The sequence below is a fragment of the Sapajus apella genome, unplaced genomic scaffold (genome assembly GCF_009761245.1).
Source record: "Sapajus apella isolate SASKATOON/1434 unplaced genomic scaffold, GSC_monkey_1.0 scaffold228, whole genome shotgun sequence".
Taxonomy (NCBI): domain Eukaryota; kingdom Metazoa; phylum Chordata; class Mammalia; order Primates; family Cebidae; genus Sapajus; species Sapajus apella.
In genome coordinates this window covers 397905-419679 of record NW_022437168.1, presented here as the reverse complement: position 1 = coordinate 419679, position 21775 = coordinate 397905, and the positions used below count along the sequence as shown (strand labels likewise).

Below are 21775 nucleotides of genomic sequence, written 5' to 3'. Positions count from 1 at the left end.
TTTCCCATTCTCACCCTCCTCCTCCTGCACTCTCCTGCTCCTGCTGTATTTCTGTCTTCCTCAGGGATGGGTGGATCATCATCACACATTGTTATATGTATTTCAAAATCAGGGCTCTTGATACACTTGTGGGAAGTGCCTCTCCAGGAGTCCTGTGCTATTCTTACAGCTCAGTTTTCCATCTTTCTGAGAGAGGCTTACAAAAATACACCTCTGATTCAGTGCCTCCACTTAGCTGTAACAATACATTAATCAGAACTGCCTGGCATCTTCCTGAACAAGACTTTCAATAGGGCCAGGTATGTTTCACTTCATCCAGAAATTTTCTCAAGCATCTTCAAAGATGCTTAAGTACTCTTTCCCATTGGGAGTAGGAGCCAGCAGAACAGATATATGTTCTCTCAAGATGTTCTCTCCAGTAGAAAATTTCCCTTTTGTTTCCAAGGCCTTGGCTTTTCTCATCATTTCCAGTGTATATGAGCAAGACACAATGCTATCATACAGCCCCCTGCAGCTTTAAAAAGAAGCGGAAGTGAAAAACAGATTCAATTGAGATTGCTGGCAAGATGGCCGAATAGGAGCAGCTCCAGTCTGCGGTTCCCAGCGAGATTGATGCAGACAGAAGGCGGGTGATTTCTGCATTTCCAAATGAGGTACCCAGCTCATTTCATTGGGATTAGTTGGTCAGTGGCTGCAGCTCATGGAGGGTGAGCCAAAGCAGGGTGGGGCGTTGCCTCTACCAGGAAGCATAAGGGGTTGGGAAATTCTCTCCCATACCCAAGGGAAGCCTTGAAGGACTGTGCTCTGCCATGAGAAATGGTGCACTCCAGCCCAGATACTCTGCTTTTCCCACGGTCTTTGCAACCCACAGACCAGGAGATACCTTCCTGTGCCCAGGCCACCAGGCCTTGGGTTTCAAGCACAAAACTGGGCGGCTGTTTGGGCAGACACCAAACTAGCTACAGGGATTTTTTTTCATTCCCCAGTGGTGGCTAGAGCACTAGGGAGACAGAACCGTTCAGCCCCATGGTACTGCTCCCGGTACCCAGTGCCTCTGTGGCTTGGCCTGGCTGGTCCACATGTAGAAGGACGTCGAGCTGCAGTTCTCACCTGAGAACAGAGTGGAGGACTGGTTGGGTCCATTGGGGTCTTTGCCCAAATCCATCACCTCTACGCCTCTGATGCCAGGCACTAGAGGAGCTGCCCCCACCCAAGCACCTGGCACACAGAGAGCAACTAACTGAGCCACTACTAATTTTTAAAAAGAAAATAATCCTCTTATCTGTGGTAACATGGATGGATCTGGAGAACATTACGCTAAATGAAAGAAGCCAGGCACGGAAACAAATACTGCATGTTCTTAATTATATGTGTAATGCAAAAACTTTTAACTCATAGAAGCAGAGTAGAATGGTGTTTACCAGAGGCCGGGGGCAGGGGAGGCAATAGGGAGATGTTAGCCAAGGAGTACAAAACTTTAGTTAGATAGGAGGAATATGTTACCATGCAAATAGTAATCAAAAGAAAACAGGAGTGGCTATACATATATCAGACAAAGTAAGCTTTAAGTCAAAAGTTGTCCCTAGAGACAAAGAAGGTCATTACATAATGATAAAAGGGTGGAAGGGAGGAAGATATAATAATTGTAAATGTATATGTGTCCAACTTTGCAGCACCTAAAGAAAATATTGAGAGAGAAGAAAGGAGAAATTGACAGCAATAGAACAATAATAAGAAACTTTAACATCCCACTTTCAGTATTAGATTGAACACCCAGGCAGAAAATCAAGAAACAGTGAACTTGAACAACACCATTAGCCAAGAGGACTTATAGACATGTACAGAACTTTTCACCCAACAGCAGAATAATACGCATTCTTTTTAAGTATATAAGGAACATTCTCCAGAATATATCACATGTTAAGCCACAAAACAAGTTTTAACAAACTTAAAGAGATCAAAATCACATGAAGTATCTTTTCTGACCACAATGAAATGAAACTTAAAAATCAATAACAAGAAAGCAGGACAATTCACAAACACATGGAAACTAACATACTCTTAAAAACTACTGGATCAAAAAGAGAATTTTAGATACATCTTGAAGTGAATAAAACTGAAAGAAAATACTACAAGTTATGGGATGCAATAAAAGCAGTAATATGAAGAAAGTTTATAGTGATAAATCCCTAGATTTAAAAAGTGGAAAGATATCAAATAAACAACCTAACTGTACACTTCAAGGAACTAGAAAATGAAGAACAAGCTAAACCAAAGCTGGCAAAATAAGAAAATAATGAGGATTAGAATAGAAACAAATCAATGGAAAGTAGAAAAACTAAAGAAAAACACCAAAAATAAAAACTGTTTTTCAGAAAGCAGAAAATTGTCAAACTTTTAGCTATACCAAGAAGAAAAGAGTAAAGAAACAAAAGTAGAATGAAAGAGCCATTACAACAGATGCCTTGGAAATAAAAAGGATTATAAGAGACTATTACAAACAATTATATGCCAACAAGTTGTATGACATAGAGGAAATGGGTAAATTCCTAGAAATATGCAACCTACTAAGATTGAATCAAGAAGAAATGGAAAGCCCAAACATACCAATTACAAAGAGATTAAAGTAGTAATAAAATGCCTCACAGCAAAGAAAAATTCAGGACCAATTGGCCTCACAACTGAATTTTACCAAACATTCAAAAAAGAAATAACACCAATCCTTCTTAAACTTTTCCAAAATATAAAAGTAGAGGAAACACTTCCAACCTCTTTATGAGCCCAGCAGCACTCTAATACCAAAACCAAAGACACCACAAGAAAAGGAAACTATAGACCAATACCTCTGATTAACATAGATGCAAAATATCTTTGATAAATTGCTAGCAAACCAAATTCAACAACACATCAAGAAATTTATACACCATGACCAATGAGATTTATCATTGAGGTACAAGGTTGGTTTAATACATGCAAAACAATCAATCTGATGCACCACATTAAGAGAATGAAAGATTAAAACCACATGATCATCTTTATAAATGCAATAAGCACATTTAATGAAGTTTAATATCCTTTCATTGTTAAAAATTCCAAGGAAAATAGATATAGAAGATGCTGTGGTCTGAATGTTTGTGTCTATAGTTTATATGTTGAAACCTAAACCGCAATGCAATAATTAAGAGGTGTGAACTTTAGGAGATTCAAGATGGTTTCTCCCTCAAAAACGTGATTTGTGTGTGTATAAAAGAGTCCTAAAAGAGTTTGTTCATCCTTCCACCATGTAAGAATAAGAAGATGCCATCTTGAAACAAAGAACAAGCTCTCACCAGACACTGAATCTGCTAGTGCCTTGATCTTGGACTTGTCAGCCTCCATAACTATGAGCAATAAATTTTTGGTGTTTATGATTTCTTATTGTGAGGGAATTTGTTATTGCAGTCCAAACAAACAAAGATGGAAGTAAATTTCCTGAACATAATAAAGGCCATTTATGACAAGCCCACAGTGAATATCATTATCAATGAGGGAAACAAAATTTCTGCTAAGGTCTGGTAAAAGAAAAGGATGTTCCCTCTTACCAATTCTATTTAACACAACTAGAAGTACTAGCAAGAGTAATCAGACAAGAAAAAGAAAGAAAAGCCGTACAAATCAGAAAGGAAGAAGTAAAAGTGTCCCTGTTTGGATATAACATGATCCTTTACTTAGAAAACTGTAAATACTCCACCAAAAAAACCTGTTAGCAATAATAATTAAATTCTGTAAAGGTAAAGATATGAAATCAGTGTAGAAATCAGCTGTTTCTATACACTAACAAAGAAATAGCTAAAAAGGAAGTCAAGGAAATAATACCAGTTACAAAACCTACAAAACAGAACATGTTTAGGAATAAATCTAACAAGGGAAATTAAAGATCTATACCACCTTTTCAAAATTTTTTTTATTTTTGTAGAGATGGGGTCTTGCTATGTTACCCAGACTATGGCCTCAAATTCCTGGCCTCAAGTGGCCTCTCAAATTGTTGGGAATACAGGTGTGGCTCACCATGCTTGGTTCAGGTAAAAGATCTGTATTCTGAAAACTATAAAATATTGATGATAGAAATTAAAGAGGACATTAATAAATGGAAAGAAGACCCCATCTCTACAAAAAAAAAATCTCAAAATATTAGCCAGGCATTGTGGCACATGCCTGTAGTTCCAGCTACTGGGGAGCCTGGGGAGGGAGGATCACTTGAGCCCAGGAATTTGAGGATGCCATGAGCTATGGTCACACCACTGCACTCCAGCATAAGTGACAAAGTGAGACCTTCTCTCAATAAATAAGTAAATAAATAAATAGAAATATATCCTGTATTTGTGATTTGGAAGAATTAATACTGTTAAAATTACTATATATCCTAAATGATCTATAGATTTAACACTATATAGAAATTTTAATGGCATTTTCCACAGAAACAAAAAATACTAAAATTTTTATAAATCCACAAAAAGTTTTAAACATCAAAATAATATTGAGAAAGAAAAATAAGATTGGAGACATCATACTTCCTGACTTCAAAATGTATTGCAAAGCTATAGAAATCAAAAAGAATGGTCCTGGATAAAACCCAACACATAGTCCAGTGGAACAGAATAAGGAGCTCATAAATAAACTGAAGCATATATGGCCAATTAATTGTCAACAAGTTCACCACGAAGACAAAATGGGAAATTGATAGTCCCTTCAATAACTGATATGGGTAAAACTGGATATCCACCCACAAAAGAAAGAAATTTGACCCCTGTCTTACACCATACACAAAAGTAAGCTCCAAATGGACTAAAGACTTAATACGTCAAAACATTCAATTCCTAAAAAAAAGAAAAAAAAATACAGGGAAACTTCTATACATTCATCTGAGAAGGACATTTTTTTTTTCTATTTATTTATTTTATTGCATTTTATGTTTTGGGGTACATGTGAAGAACATGCAAGATTGTTGCATAGGTACACACATGGCAGTGTGATTTGCTGCCTTCCTCCCCTTCACCTATATTTGGTATTTCTCCCCATGCTATCTCTCCCCACCTCCCCACCCCCCGTCCCTCCCCCACTTCCCCCCAACAGAACCCAGTGTGTAGTGCTTCCCTCCCTGTGTCCATGTGTTCTCATTGTTCAACACCCGCCTATGAGTGAGAACGTACGGTGTTTGATTTTCTGCTCTTGTGTCAGTTTGATGAGAATGACGCTTTCCAGGTTCATCCATGTCCCTACAAAGGACACGAACTCATCATTTTTGATGGCTGCATAATATTCCATGGTGTATATGTACCACATTTTCCCTGTCCAGTCTATCATTGATGGGCATTTGGGTTGGCTCCAGGTCTTTGCTATTGTAAACAGTGCTGCAATGAACATTCGTGTGCATGTGTCCTTATAGTAGAATGATTTATAATCCTTTGGATGTATATCCAGTAATGGGATTGCTGTGTCAAATGGAATTTCTATTTCTAGGTCCTTGAGGAATCGCCACACTGTCTTCCACAGTGGTTGAACTAATTTACACTCCCACCAACAGTGTAAAAGTGTTCCTATTTCTCCACATCCTCTCCAGCATCTGTTGTCTCCAGATTTTTTAATGATCGCCATTCTAACTGGCGTGAGATGGTATCTCAATGTAGTTTTGATTTGCATTTCTCTAATGACCAGTGATGATGAGCATTTTTTCATATGTTTGTTGGCCTCATGTATGTCTCCTTTTGTAAAGTGTCTGTTCATATCCTTTGTCCACTTTTGAATGGGCTTGTTTGTTTTTTTCTTGTAGAGCTGTTTTAGTTCTTTGTAAATTCTGGATATCAGCCCTTTGTTTGGGTAGACTGCAAAATTTTTTTCCCATTCTGTTGGTTGCCGATTGACTCTAATGACTGTTTCTTTTGCTGTGCAGAAGCTGTGGAGTTCGATTAGGTCCCATTTGTCTATTTTGGCTTTTGTTGCCAATGCTTTTGGTGTTTTGGTCATGAAGTCCTTGCCTATGCCTATGTCCTGAATGGTTTTGCCTAGATTTTCTTCTAGGGTTTTTATGGTGTTATGTCTTATGTTTAAGTCTTTAATCCATCTGGAGTTAATTTTAGTGTAAGATGTCAGGAAGGGGTCCAGTTTCTGCTTTCTGCACATGGCTAGCCAGTTTTCCCAACACCATTTATTAAACAGGGAATCCTTTCCCCATTGTTTGTTTTTTTCAGGTTTGTCAAAGATTGGATGGTTGTAGATATGTTATGTTGCCTCCGAGGCCTCTGTTCTGTTCTATTGGTCTATATCTCTGTTTTGGTACCAGTACTATGCTGTTTTGATTACTGTAGCCTTGTAGTATAGTTTGAAGTCTGGTAGTGTGATGCCCCCCGCTTTGTTCTTTTTGCTTAGAATTGACTTGGCGATGTGGGCTCTCTTTTGGTTCCACATGAAGTTTAAAGTGGTTTTTTCCAGTACTGTGAAGAAGGTCATTGGTAGCTTGATGGAGATAGCATTGAATCTGTAAGTTACTTTGGGCAGTATGGCCATTTTCATGATATTGATTCTTCCTAACCATGAACATGGAATGTTTCTCCATCTGTTTGTGTCCTCTCTGATTTCGTTGAGCAGTGGCTTGTAGTTCTCCTTGAAGAGGTCCTTTACATTCCTTGTTAGTTGTATTCCTAGGTATTTTATTCTCTTTGTGGTAATTGTGAATGGCAGTTCATTCTTGATTTGGCTCTCTTTAAGTCTGTTATTGGTGTATAGGAATGGTTGTGATTTTTGCACATTGATTTTGTATCATGAGAGTTTGCTGAAGTTGCTTATCAGTTTCAGGAGCTTTTGGGCTGAGACGATGGGATCTTTTAGATATACAATCATGTCATCTGCAAATAGAAACAATTTGACTTCCTCCTTTCCTATTTGAATACACTTTATTTCTTTTTCTTGCCTGATTGCTCTGGCTAGAACTTCCAGTACTATATTGCATAGGAGTGGTGAGAGAGGGCATCCATGTCTAGTGCCAGATTTCAAAGGGAATGCTTCCAGTTTTTGCCCATTCAATATGATATTGGCTGTTGATTTGTCGTAAATAGCTTTTATTATTTTGAGATACGTTCCGTCAATACCTAGTTTATTGAGGGTTTTTAGCATAAAGGGCTGTTGAATTTTGTCAAAGGCCTTGAGAAGCACCTTTCTAAAAGTAACTCACCAAAAGCACAAGCAACAAAAGCAAAAATAAACAAGTGCACCACATCAAAGTTTAAAGCTTCTGCATGCCAAAGAAAATAACAAAAAAAAATGAATAGGCAGCCAATCAATTGGGCGAAAATATTTGCAAGTCACGTATCTTATAAAACATTAGGATTCAAGATACATAAGGAACTAACAACTCATTAACAATAAAACAAATAATCCAATTTTTAAAATGTGCAAAAAACCTGAATAGACACATCTAAAATGAAGACATGCAAATGGCCAACAGGCACATAAAGATGTCCAACATCATTAATCGTCAGGGAAATTCCAATCCAAACCACGAGATACCATCTCACAATCTTTAGGAAAGCCATTATCAAAGAGACAAGATATAACAGGTGTTGGTGAGGGTATTTAGTAAAGAAAGCCCATTTATTGTTGATGGAAATGTACAGCCATATTAGGAAACAGTGTGGAGTTTCCTCTAGAAATTTTAAAAAATAGAACTACTATATGACCCAACAACCCCTCTTCTGGGTATATACTCAAAGGAGATGAAATTGCCACCTTGTAAACATACATGTGCTTCCATGTTCACTGAAGCATTGTTTACAATAGCCAAGATATGGAAAGAAACTAAATGTCTGCTGGTACTTGAATACATACAGAAATTGTGGTGGGATGTGTCATCAAGATGGCAAAATTGGAGATACTAGCCATTATTCCACCCCACCCTACCCCCACAAAGAAATAAATAGCTATCTACAAACCAAAATATCTCTAAGAGGGCTCAAGGGCACGTTAAAGAAGTGAGGCAACACGGTGGGGCAAAAACAATAACAACAACAAAATACAACAAAAAAGGAGACTATCCACAGAAATGAGCACTGGTGAGACTGACATATCTGAGATTCCAGGAGATGGCCAGGAACAAAGAAGAAAAGTGAAAGCTACTGATATCAGCCACATGGCAGGGGCCACCATGGTCTCCAGGGGCCTTCTCCACAGAAGACGCTGGCATGTTTTGTCATTGAGTTGAGAAACAAACATTTCTGTTGGGGGAACTACATAGAAGAAGGCACAACTTCCCAACCCTCCATCACCCAAGAAGCAGCTGCTGTTGAGCCACTTTGGGCAACCATCTGCCTCCTCTCTCAACCTCATGCATGCCTTAACCCCCAAACCTTAGCTCCTCCATGGATGCCCACTCTTCAGAGGTTGGAGCTATCACCACAGCAAGCTGATGTACACTCCAGATCCAAGGTCTGTCTAAGGGTTCCTTGAATCCAGGCACAAGCTGAGCCATCATAGAAAGGCAATCCCTGACCTGATCCTGACACACTGTAACACTGAACACACCTGTGGAAAAAATTGGGGAGATGTAGATTAGATGATAAGAAGTTTCACTGATATAGATGAATACATAGAGAGATCCAAAGTACCACATGAGGGCTATAAAGGATAACTATGTCTGCTTTTCCTTTGTTCATTGTACTCTCATGGCAAGATGGCTAGCGAGGGTACCCTTCTTGTAGTCCATGAAGTAAAAATTGCTCAATGAGAGATCCTTTGCCTCAGTGTTAATTTTTCTTTGTGGCGCTGACCAATTAAATACACATAATAAAAAAGATAAGGCTGAGTATGAAAACTCAGCACTGAGACCTTTTATGAGTGCCCCTCTATTTTCCTTGTATTTCCTCCTGACTCTTTCTTACATGGAACTTCTATTGCATGCTGAGAATTCATTTTGCTGTTTTCCAAATATATGCTAATTCTCTATTCTTTAAGACTACTACCCATAGTAACACTGAACTTTAAAAATCATTCCCTACTTATGGATTTTTATCCTATAAGCTCAGCTTGCTAGTGTAAGAATTAAAGAAAGAGGAAAAAAACACGAAAAGTGTCTTAACAATTAAAGACAGGTTTATTCTGGAGAATAAATTTTAGAGGGGCTCCTGGCCAAGTTGGGCCAGAGGCATTTTTTCTTATAGACTGAGAGTTTTTTTTTGAGGGTTTGAGGCAAACAGCTTATTACTGGCTTGGAATGTTTTTGTGTTTCTTTGTGTTGCTTATCTGGGAGGGAGAGTTTCTGTGCTTGTTTCCATACATTTTCCTGCTGCTACAGGCATACCCCCTGAGTCTACTTTTAGTTTCCTTATCTTAGTGCACCTGAAGGGAAAGGAATGTGCTTATTAAAGCCCACTGTTTCACTGGGGCCCATTGTATGAGGGTGATATTTGGCAATTACCCAAGAGACTTTCCCTCCCTCTCTCTGTGCCTGAGCTGTCTTATCTGTGTTTTACTGTCTGCTCTTTCTGGCTGCTTGTAGTTAGAAGACAAGTGATTTCCTTGAAATGCGTGAGGCTAGAGAGGGAGCTGGAACTTAAAGTGGTGGTGTTTGTCCAAGATGACGGTGCTCCTGCTCTGTCATTCCAGACCCTATAGTTAGAAAGGACGAGGGGCAACCTGTTTTTTTGTTGTTGTTGTTGTTTTGTCTTTTGCTTTTTGCTACTTCCTACTGAGCCAGAGCACAGGGCAGAAAGTTTTTTGGTTTTGGATTGGCTGAAGGAGCAATGCCATTTGTAGATGTTTTGGGTAGTTGTTTGTGAAATAGCCATGATTCTGTTGGTTAAGCATTTTTTGAAAAAGCTTAATTAGGCAAGGTAAAAACATTAGTCCTGGACTTTCAGCAGCATTTTTTAGTGGGCCTGATTTGTTGAGCTAGAAGCATCATTTTTTTTTTCCAATGAGAGGCAGAGGAGCATGTTTGGAAAGGTCCATGTGTTATTTTTTTGTTAGCAACTGTTATTCCTGCTATGGGATAATAATTAAGCAAAATGCTACAGTAATTGAGATTCTCTGTTGGATATTTTACCCTGAGGTTGCTACAGTATATAGTTTCACTGCAAATAGTAAAGTGAGTAAAGCAATTCCCACAAGGGTGGCATAGTAAATAATTTCCATTAAAAAGATTTTAATATTTGGCTTAAAAGGAGAAGTAGAAAGGACAAAAAGTATTTGTTGAGATAGGGGTGAGACTGGGTAGATGAGTAATTTTTCTTATTTATTTTTTATGATTTTTTGCTTAAGATTTTTTTTTTTTTACATTGATATTTAGGACATTTATCTGGGCTGATAGGGGTTGCTTCCTCAGCTTTTTAGGCTTTGACTTGAGTGTGATGTATTTAGAAGTTGATTTCTGTAACGAATATTATTTAAACTGTAGCAAATAATAAAAATTGAAAAACATAAGTCAAGACTAGAATTTAACAACAGGTGTGCTATCGTTTTTGAAACATGTATTTGTACTATTAAACATCTATGAGTTGGACAGAATTCCTTTCCTTTTGAGGGTCCAAGGTAACTTGAGGTTCCTGGCCTGTCAGAAAGTGACATTCTTTCCTTACCACATGTCAGAAACCCTGTACAGGGACTACAAACACAGAATACAAGGCTAGTTTCCAAGGGCTTTATTAGCTCCTTAAGTCAAGTTTGATTCCTTAAAGGAGAGCACACCATTCCAGTCAAATCCTTGGCAAAATAACCAGTTCCTGCAACTGAGTTCTGTTACAAAAGAAAACAGATTCTTTTTTTTTTTTTTTTTTTTCGAGACAGAGTTTCACTCTTGTTACCCAGGCTGGAGTTCAATGGTGGGATCTCAGCTCACAGCAACCTCTGCCTCTTGGGTTCAAGCAATTCTTCTGCCTCAGCCTCCTGAGTAGCTGGAACTACAGGCCCGCGCCACTATGCCCAGCTAATTTTTGTATTTTTAGTAGAGATGGGGTTTCACCATGTTGACCAGGATGATCTCGATCTCTTGACCTCGTAATCCACCTGCCTTGGCCTCCCAAAGTGCTGGGTTATAGGCGTGAGCCACCGCACCCGGCCAGAAAATAGATTCTCATTGCACTGATGCTAACAACTATACTGTTGTAATTTAAGAATACTTATAACTAGTTTTTAAATTCTAGAGGAACTAGGCAGAGAGAAACAAACATACTTTAAATCCTATTTACAAGAGTATACTTTACTTAGTTGTGAAAGATTGTAGCTAGCTTAAGACCAGTTTTCTTGACTCTGAAAAATAAAATAAGGATTAGCAATGTTTTAAGCAAAAAGGTAAAACTTGTTTTGATTTTCTATTAGTTTAGTCAATTTTATTAACTTTTGTTTTGCTTGATATTTATAAACATTTTAGCTTTTCATGAGTTTTGTGCATTTGTTGTTGTTGTGAGAAATCCACATTTGAGAGCACTTCAAGTTCCACAGCTTGATTATTAACCATCTTTTGAAGAGAATTAAAACAAAACAACAATTGTCTGTAATTGACAAAATATTCAGTTTGGATACAGTTATAAACACAATTGACAAAGAAATTTGGTCATTTTTGTGGTTTACAATAACCCAACATTAACAACCTTCATTGTGCTTCATAGAACATATTCAGACACTAGCCTTAGACATTTCATACAGCTTTGGAACATATGTTAATATTATTCCCTAAAATATAACTTATTAGGCATTATTTTGTCAATTTTATGTACCTAAACATGTTAAATAATCCTCTTTACCTTTTTTCCAGATGCTTTAGGGGCTCTTTGCAGGTCCAGAAAGTTAGAGGTTAGGAAAGACAATTCTGAGATTAAAATTTAATTTTGGGAAGCCTGTTCAATATGTTTAAAATTTAAAACATTTTAAATTTGTGTTTGTTTGTTTGTTTGATTTTGTTTTATTTTGCCAAAATGATGAGTTAAAAATTTGGAAAAGCAAATTTTTATTAGCCTTTTTTTATTACATGAAAATCCTGTTTAAGAGAGAAAGTTAAATTTTACCCTTGCATTAGTTTGCTATTAATGTTAATCCTAATTTTAATGAGATCTTACAGACAATTCTATTTAATATTAACCAGTTTGACTATGAAGTGAGATTTTGACATACCTGTTATAACCCTTGACAAGTTTTGCTAAAAAGTAGATTAGCATTTTAAGAAAAGCTTGTGGCGCCCTTTTGAGTTTAGTTAATATGTTTACACACAGAGTGTTCTTTGCAGGATTAATTTTTACAATGTTTTTACAATTTGCTTAAACCATTTATTTTATTTAAGATTTTTTTTTATTTTTAAGCAAAATGTACATTTTTATGCCTTCTTATAATTTTTAACTAAAAACATTTTTTACTGTTTTTATACACCTTGCATGAAAATTCACGCTTAGTAGTTTTAATCACGTCATAATGGTAACTTTTAGCAACTTTTAACTTTAATGTAAAACCTGTTAAGTTTTTAAAATTATGTGCTAGACGCAGATGAAGCTTGACTTTCCCCAGCATAGTTAGGGCCATGGTTTCATATGTTTCTGGCCTTACCAATTGTGAAGCAGGCAAGTTGACAGTTTTTAAAGGCTAAAGAAGCAGTTCACAACCTTAAAACATTTAGCAAACCTCTAAATGTTTGTGTAGATTGCATTTCTATACCTTAAGGACATTGGTATTTTACCAAAAACTCCCAAGACTGTTTTTATTTTTAAATATTAAAGTTACATGAACTGAAAGGTCTCAAAACTTTTACTTTTCTCTTAAAAATATTTGATTTAAACACATTTTTCTTAGGCAATTAATTAGAGCTCTTTTTAGTAGACATTGTACACATAACACAGCTATAGCCACACAGACAACCAGAAGAAGATCCAGTAGTTATAAGATTTTTGATTTTCTAATTTCCCAATTGGATTATTGGCCTTCCAGTGAGACCCTTTCAGAACGCAGCTAGGAATACAGTCTAGGGCCTAATAAACAAGCATAGCTGGAAGACAAAGACAAATTTTGAGAGGTACTTATTCACCTCTAATTCCAGGGGCTCCATGAGAAAAACAGAGATTTTTCCCAAAATGGGATTTATGGTGACTTTTCTGTTTTCCCAAGGAGTCCCAGGCCACCAGAAGTTATTTTAGGGTCTTTTATATATGCACCAAGAGTGGTTAAGACAGAGTGGAGAAAAGTAATTTAGTTGACTGAGAAAAACCTTTCCCAGGAAAACAAGATTTATGAAGAGAAAAACATAAAGGCCTTTTGAATATATTTACAGCTTGGATATTCTATTTTAATTAAGCTCAGCACTCTTTTTTTTACTAGGGGTGAGGGTGTAGGTTAGAATTATATAACTATTATGCCAGGTTAAATTAAAGGATTGAGTTATGTGCAGGAACTCCCTGCAATGATGAGAGGGATTTTTACAGGAAGATCCCAGATGCTGATTGATTTGCAACAAATCAGACATGGAGAAGGGGACATGAACATGAGCTATGCCTTCAACCCCAGCCACTTCCTGGAAAGAGAGAATGGCAGAGGAGGTTTGATTTTTTGGAGTAGTTTTTAAATGGGAGAAGAGGGAGGAGGGGTGGGGCTTAAGGTAGAAGAAAGCCTGACTATAGGGAACCTTTTGCCATTTGCAAAAGGTTTCTGATGATAAAGTTGTCAAGGTTCCTGAGAATGTGAAAGTTAAAGATACCATTTTTGGGCCATTGGCTGTCATTATGTAGTTTGTATTGGGGCCAAGCCGTGTTGCAATATAAAACTAAATGCTTTGACTTTAGGCTCCCTGGTAAGGCAAGTTTGGTGCGGTTGTGAAGACGACAGCCCAGCGGGGAGGACATAGGAATGTGGGAATGTTTGGCACCTAAGTAGACTGGTAGGGGGAAGCCAGGGGTGTCTGTATGGTTCTGGGTGTCTGTATGGTTCTAGGTGTCCCCACACAAAAGACAGAGACCCAGAGTCCTCTCTCTGAAAGAGGACAGTTAAGGTGAGAAGGAACTGGGCATCCCCAAGATTTCCTCTAGCTTGGTTCTGCTGGTCCTCTATGGACTGGGGTGGCAGGTTGAACTTTCTCTGGTACCAGGAGAAAGCCAGGAGAAGGCAGATTTTACCAGTTGGCTGAATTAGTGTTCAATGTTGGATGTTCCAGTTGGAATTGGCAAAGGGCCTCCCAGACTGGAGCTGCATGCAGGGGTGGGGGTGAGGGGAAGAGAGAGAGAAAGAGAAGATGGTGGAAGAGGGAGAGAGGGAGCAAGGGTTAGAGAGCAAATATCTGTTGTTGCAGGCAGTTAGAGGTGCACTGCTGAGGGTTTTGACAGCCCACGGGGGAGTAGCTCCAGTCCCAGTCTCATAGTTCCCTTCAGGTTAGTTCTCCTCACACAAATTGCTTGGAAAGTGAAGTGAGAGAAAAGACAGGGCAAGTGGCCAAAGACTCTCAGCATCCAAGTGTTAACTCAGATGCTTTGTTGAGCCAATTTTCAGACTTCTTTTTTCCTAATATAAGCACTTAAGGATAAGCCTTCCTATAGGAACTGCCTTACATGCAACATACAGGGCTTTAAATGCAGTGTTTTCATTCTTCTTCTAATTACCTTCAACTTCTATTATGAGTTCTTTTAGACTCATTACTTATTTAAAATTGTGTTATGAACAATTTCTAAGTTCATAGGATCTCCTATTTTTAAACTGCCATTGACCTTCATTGTATTATGATTAGAGAATGTGCTCTTTGTGGTGCAACCTGTGGAAACCTTCTTTCTGATCTAGTAAGTGCTTATTCTTGTTCATGTCCACAGACTTGAAATCACTGCATAATCTCTGTGTGTCCTGGCTTAGTCCATCTAATGAATGACTGAATGAATGCATCTTTTCCTTACCCCCAGGCCTGAAGCACTGTCTTATCAATACCTTGAATCCCTGGAGACCAAAGTCCTGGTTGTTCTGGCAAGTTCAACCTTGTCTGGCCTCATGATCAGAGTCCCTCAACTCAAGACAAGGGAGGGTAAGGCAGAATTACCTCATGCTCTGCCAGGAAATACAAGTCTCATGGAGCACTGCCTGTGTGCCTGGGCAAATTCACTGCCTCACTGTCCTGTGCTGGGATGGTCTCTCTTTCAGTAATAGATGCTCATTCTCTCTTGCAGCTCTGCCTGCCAGACTAAGCCTGAAAATACCTCTGCATGTGGCATTCCTATACCACCCATGTGGGGCACCACCTCGATTCAGAACAAAGTCCTTCCAAGTGTACCCTACTCTCTTTCCATTCTCATTTATCTGGTCTGAGATAAATGTTTATGACCTGCCAATAAATGCAGTGATTCAAAGTCCAGTCCCCGTACTCCTCATTCATACAGCTATGGTTTTGTGAGGGAGGCTCTAGGGAGAAAAGCACAGCTTGACATCAATCCATGAAGAGCCTCTCCATGGCTCCTGCACCTGAGACAGTTGGCCTGACCTCCAAATCATCCATCCACCCCTCCTGTCTTCTGTTTTCATAGTGTGAGATCAACCTACAGGAATATCCATGGCTTTCATGTTCATTTTGGTTCTCAGTTTCTACAAGCTGGTGTCAGGTAAGCTTCTCAGTTTGGACTGTTGTTCTTCTCCTTCTTGTTGAATGAGAATGATCTCAGCACAGTGAGATGCAGGAACCCTTGGTGTTTGCAGTCCTCACCTTCTCCTGGCCTCAGGCTGGCGTATACCAATGCCAGGAGCTATGAGAAGCACAGGGCAGCAGGAGTTGAGAAACAGCCTCCTTGGGCTGTGTCTTAAGGACTTGGGCACTGTGTATACTGTTACAGTAGCCCAGAATAATGGGAGCAGGCCCTGGGAGTGGGGAGGGACCACATCAAGAATGCTAGGTAAATACATTGTTTTCCCCAGGTGGGCTACGACACTTAGGCAGGGGAAGTCTCTCATAGAATCCCCAGGTTTTTGACTTGGGTGCCTGGGTGGAAGGTGACACTGTTTAGGATGTTTGGAGAAAAAGACAATGAGTCCAGCTATGGACATGCCGAGTTAGAAATATCTATGGTTGTGGGGTAAAGCATCCAGACCTTTAAGTAAGGAATAAGTTGGAACCTGGCATATTCTAGGCAGAAATCCACTCTTCTTTCTCTTTCTAGTAACCATCAACACAAAGCCTGGTGTATAGGATATTGAGTAATTGAATAAATTTTTCAGGAGGAGATTGGGGCTGGAGTAGAACACTGAGTTCTGGGTGGTCAGTGTCAAACCATAAAAAGTTCAGTTGACTGTGTTCACTTTCTGTCTGAAACAGTTCCATCCTGCTGCTTGTCTACCTATGACTTTTTTGCTAAACAAAGCCAAGAAAACAGAAATAAGGACATCAAAATCCATGTGTCTTACTCACAAGAGAGCTCCCATTTAAGTACATACTCACCCGTTTTCTGATTAGATTCTTTGCCTGCTTTCTGTTTCTGCATGAGGCAGCGGGTCATCCTGGAAATGACCTTGGAGGAAGTAAGGCTATTTTTAACTTTCCTTTTCTCTGGCTACGAGCTTTGTGATGAATAACTTCTATTAGTGTCAGTTTTTGCTTATGATGAAATGGAGATAATATCACATCTGTGGTATTCCTGTGGGCTGAAGGGCTACTGTGTGGATTGCACGAACTTGTGCATGTAGAGCATGCAGCACAGAGCTCCACTGGTGCATGCTATGTTGCAACAACAGACAGTGTTATTCCTGGCTTCTCCTCAAGGGAAGGAGTAAAGGGAGATAATGTCAGCAAGACAAATGACAGCAAGGCTGGCTGGAGGAACAGACATATCCTAAAAAATGTTTGCTTGGCTTGAGAGTCCCATACAGCCTTGAAGAGGCAGCTGACAGGCTGTGTCCTAAAAACTGACCTGGAGCAAGGGCCTTTGTGCAGGTGGTTTGTTTAGCAGGTCATTCTCAGAAACAAAAGTGACAGAGTTCAGAGAGTGAAGCCAGTGGGAGGAAAGCCATAGAGGGGGTGCTAATGAGGAGGTTGCTGCAGTGGGTCCTTTGGAGGAACTGCATAGATGATAGCTCAGAATCTTTCCAACATCCCCTGCTTCCAGTTCCCCACTGGGTGAGATGTGTCCTTGGGACTCCTAAAATTGCAAATCTTCTGGGCTGCCCCATGCCCGGGCTGCATAGGCTCTAAAAGTTGCAGGAAGCCCTCAGCAGAGAGGCAGAGGCCAGGCTCCAGGGGCAGAACTGTCAGCAGGCAGGGAAGTGCCCATCCCACTGCAGGGGGACTCAGGGTTGAGTGGTGAGGCGCCAGGTCTCAACATCTGCTATACCAGGTCAACAGCTGATCAGACATCAGGCTGCAAAGTCACGGCTCATTTAATAGTACTCTTAAAGATGCATCAGTGAAATACATTTCAGCAAGATTTATAAAATGTACTTAAACTTACAAATAATTAGAGCTAAAATTAAAAATATCCACCTATCTGGAAATTCACACGTGTGATCCACTTTGCCTCTGATGCACATGCACACACCACACACAGGTATATCCATATACCGTAAATGGATACAAGTGAATTAATCAAGAGACATTGCCAATCAAAGGGGGTGGGTACTTAACACAGTGAAGGGAGTGGGCCTCCATAGTTTGTGGTCTCTCTAAGAAGAACTCTAATCATACAGAGTGGTAAGTGTGATTTACACCAGGAAAATTATTTAGTTGACCACAAAACAGATAAGCAATTGCAGAAAGAAAGTAGTGCTCACCACTCATAGGCATAATCCCTGTTTGCGGAGCCCATTCTCTGTGCTGGGCATGGGAAATCCTGTGCTGAGGAAAACACACATATTCTGTCCTCATGAAGCTGAGAGTTGTGCAGGGAAGACTCGCAGAAAACAAACAATTATTACACCTGCAGCAAGATGAAGACAGTTTCAAATGAAGGTCAAAGCAAAGCTATATCAAGAAAATACAAAAAAACCAAACCCCCCAAATAAACAACAAAAACAGGTAAACCATGTTGATGAAGCACTAGAGCAGGGTGTCCAATCTTCTAGCTTCCCTGGGCCATATTGGAAGAAGAAGAAGTAACACTAATGATAACTAATGAATGGAAAAAAAAAATCACAAAAATATCTCATAATGTTTTAAGAAAGTTTACGAATTTCTGTTGGACCCTACCCAAAGCCTTCCTGATCCTCATGTGGCCCACAGGCTGTGGCTTGGACAAGCTTTTGCTAGATGAAGTACTCTTCAAGTCCAAAATAATAAAGTGGAAAAACATAAAATTATTACCCGGAATAAAAGGTAGGTACCATGGAAAAGATATGTCACAACATGAGTGCACTAAAGAGCAAATCTCTGAAATAAAAACTACAAAATCTCCTCACTGTGTCATACCATGTCCTTCAGAATATGGCAGAAATATACTTAAAAAAAGAAGAAACACAAATAAATGTGCTTCAGCAGAGAATATATATTCTTCTCTTGTGTCCATAAAACATTTACAAGACATAATCATGTATTTGAAGGAAATAAATTTCACCAAATTGGATATTTTATGGCTGCTTACTCCTCTCCTGGGTCATAAAAAAAGGTTTTTAGCATAAAAGTTGCAAAGGGGGTGGTGTGAGTGTTCATTAAGCATATAGGCAGAGAGGAGAGCATGTGGAGAGACTCTCCTCTAGTAGAGGAGTCTGTATTTGGAAGGTGCCTCTCAGGCCCCTGAATAACTCAGCCCCAGAGACAGAGTTTCCTCATGTTGAATATGGGAATATTGATAGCACATACCTAATCTCCTCTAACATGAGATGTGTGTGAGAACTGAGTGAAGTAACTGACATGGAAGCGTTCTGGCAAGTGTAAGAAGATGTGCCAATGCAAGTCATCAGGTTTAGAAAGAAGACCGTGATGGACTCCCCCACCACATGCCCCACACATCTCCAGCCCACCAGAGCCCTGAGGAGGACTCAAGTGGATTTTGCTGTTATCTGTTGTGTTTCCTCCTATAGGACAGTGGCAGGTGAAAGGACCAGACAAGTTTGTCCAGGCCTTGGTGGGGGAGGATGCTGTGTTCTCCTGCTCCCTCTTTCCTGAGACCAGTGCAAAAGCCATGGAAGTGAGGTTCTTCAAGAATCAGCTCCATGCTGTGGTCCACCTCTACAGAGATGGGAAAGACCTGGAACCTATGCAGATGCCACAATATCAAGGGAGAACTGAGCTTGTGAAGGACTTCATTGCATGGGGGATTGTCTCTCTAAGGCTAAAAAACATCACTCCCTCAGACATTGGCCTGTATGGGTGCTGGTTCAGTTCCCCAATTTACGACGAGGAGGCCACCTGGGAACTACAGGTGTCAGGTCAGTTGTTTATTTATAACTGAGTTGTCTTATAAAATCATTCTGAACTTTTTAAACAGTTTGTTTTCAAAGAGTTTTTGAAGTCATTTAGTTTGAAGATAGCATCGTACACTATCAGTTTATTCTGTATTGCTTGTGTATTTCTACATCATTTTCTCGCTGGTATAGATTCATGTAACCTACCACATCAAGATACAGAGCTATCCTACTCAACAAAGGTCTCCCTCTGCCACCTTCCTCATCCCCCAACCTTCTCAAATCATAGCAACCACGAAATTGTTCTCCATTGCCTTAATTTTGTCATTTCAGAATGTTATATAAATTAAATCATAAAGTATGTGTCATTTTAAGATTATTGTTTTGCTCCACATCATGCACTTAAGATCTATCCAATTGTTGCTTGTATCAATGGTTTATTTCTTTTATTGCTGAACAGTGTTTCAAGGTGAGTATATACCATGGTTTGTTTAACTGTTCTCTAGTTGAAAATCACTTGGGTTTTTCCAAATTTTTACTATTACAACTCAAACTGCACTGAACATTTGTGTAGAAACTTTTGTGCAGACATATGTTTTCATGTCTCTGGAATAAATGCCCAGAAGTGCAACTGGGCACTGGGTTGTATGATAAGTTGGGTTGTATGATAAGTATATGCTTAGTTTTAAAAGAAATTTTCTATTTTCCACAGTGGTTGTACCATTTTACATTTCAATCAACAATGTATGAGTAATTCAGTTCCTCTAAATTCTCACTAGCATGTGGTATTGTCAGTACATGGTTTTTGTTTTGTTTTTTGAGACAGTCTTATTCTATCATCCAGGCTGGAGTGCAGTGGTGCAATCTCGGCTCACTGCAATCTCTGCCTCCCAGGTTCAAGTGATTCTCCTGCTTCACCTTCCTCAGTAGCTGGGATTTCAAGCATGCATCACAGTGCCTGGATAATTTTTGTATATATATTTTTGCTTTTTTAAATTATAATTTAAGTTTGGGGTACATGTGCAGAACGTGCAAGTTTGTTACATAGGTATACACGTGCCATGGTGGTTTGCTGCACCCATCAACCCATCATCTACATTAGGTATTTCTTCTAATGTTATCCTTCCCCTAGTCCCCCAACCCCCAACAGGCCCTGGTGTGTGATGTTCCCCTCCCTGTGTACATGCATTCTCATGGTTCAACTCCCACTTATGAGTGTGAACATGCAGTGTTTGGTTTCCTGTTCTTGTGTTAGTTTGCTGAGAATGGTGGTTTCCAGCTTCATCCATGTCCCTGCAAAGGACATGAACTCATCCTTTTTTATGACTGCGTAGTATTCCATGTTGTGTATGTGCCACATTTTCTTAATCCAGTCTATCATTGATGGACATTTGGGTTGGCTGCAAGTCTTTGTTATTGTGAACAGTGCTGCAATAAACATATGTACACCTGTATCTTTATAGAAGGATGGGTTAAAATCCTTTGGGTTTATACCCAGTAATGGAATGTCTGGGTCAAATTGTATTTCTAGTTCTAGATACTTGAAGAATCGCCATACTGTCTTCCACAATGGTTGAACTAATTTACGCTCCCACCAACAGTGTAAAAGCATTCCTATTTCTCCACATCCTCTCCAGATCTGTTGTTTCCTGACTTTCTAATGATTGGCATTCTGATTGGCGTGAGATGGTATGTCAATGCGGTTTTGATTTGCATTTGTCTAATGACCACTGATGATGAGCTTTTTTTATATGTATGTTGGCTACATAAATGTCTTCTTTTGAGATGTGTCTGTTAATATCCTTCACCCACTTTTTGATGAGGTTGTTGTTTTTTTCTTGTAAATTTGTTTAAGTTCTTTGTAGATTCTGGATATTAGCCCTTTGTTATATGGATAGATTGCAAAGATTTTCTCCCATTCTGTTGGTTGCCTGTTCACTCTGATGATAGTTTTTTGTTTGTTTGTTTTGCTGTTCAGAAGCTCTTTAGTTTAATTAGATTCCGTTTGTCAATTTTGACTTTTGTTGCCATTGCTTTTGGTGTTTTAGTCATGAAGTCTTTGCCCATGCCTGTGTTCTGAATGGTATTGCCTAGGTTTTCTTCTAGGGTTTTTATGGTTTTAGTCTTACATTTAAGTCTTTAATCCATCTTGAGTTAATTTTTGTATAAGGTGTAAGGAAGGGATCCAGTTTCAGCTTTCTGCATATGGCTAGCCAATTTTCCCAACACCACTCAAGAATAGGGAATCCTTTCCCCATTGCTTGTTTTTGTCACGTTTGTCAAAGATCAGATGGTTGTAGATGTGTGGTCTTATTACTGAGGACTCTATTCTATTCCATTGGTCTGTATATCTGTTTTGGTACCAGTATCATGTTGTTTTGGTTACTGTAGCCTTGTATAGTTTGAAGTTAGGTAGTGTGATGATTCCAGCTTTTTTTTTTTTTTTTTTTTTTTTTTTTTTTTTTTTTTTTTT

At 39.1% G+C, this 21775-nt stretch overlaps 1 protein-coding gene across 1 annotated transcript in view; it reads left to right on the top strand.

Annotated features, from left to right (window-relative positions):
- Positions 1-15341: 15341 nt before the first annotated feature.
- The window catches only part of BTNL3 (butyrophilin like 3), a 49025-nt gene continuing 42591 nt past the window's right edge, over positions 15342-21775 (top strand). The window contains exons 1-2 of the mRNA XM_032271306.1: positions 15342-15578; positions 18979-19326. Coding sequence (XP_032127197.1) covers positions 15530-15578; positions 18979-19326 — 397 coding nt within the window. The 5' untranslated portion in view covers positions 15342-15529. The remainder of the gene's footprint in view (positions 15579-18978; positions 19327-21775) is intronic.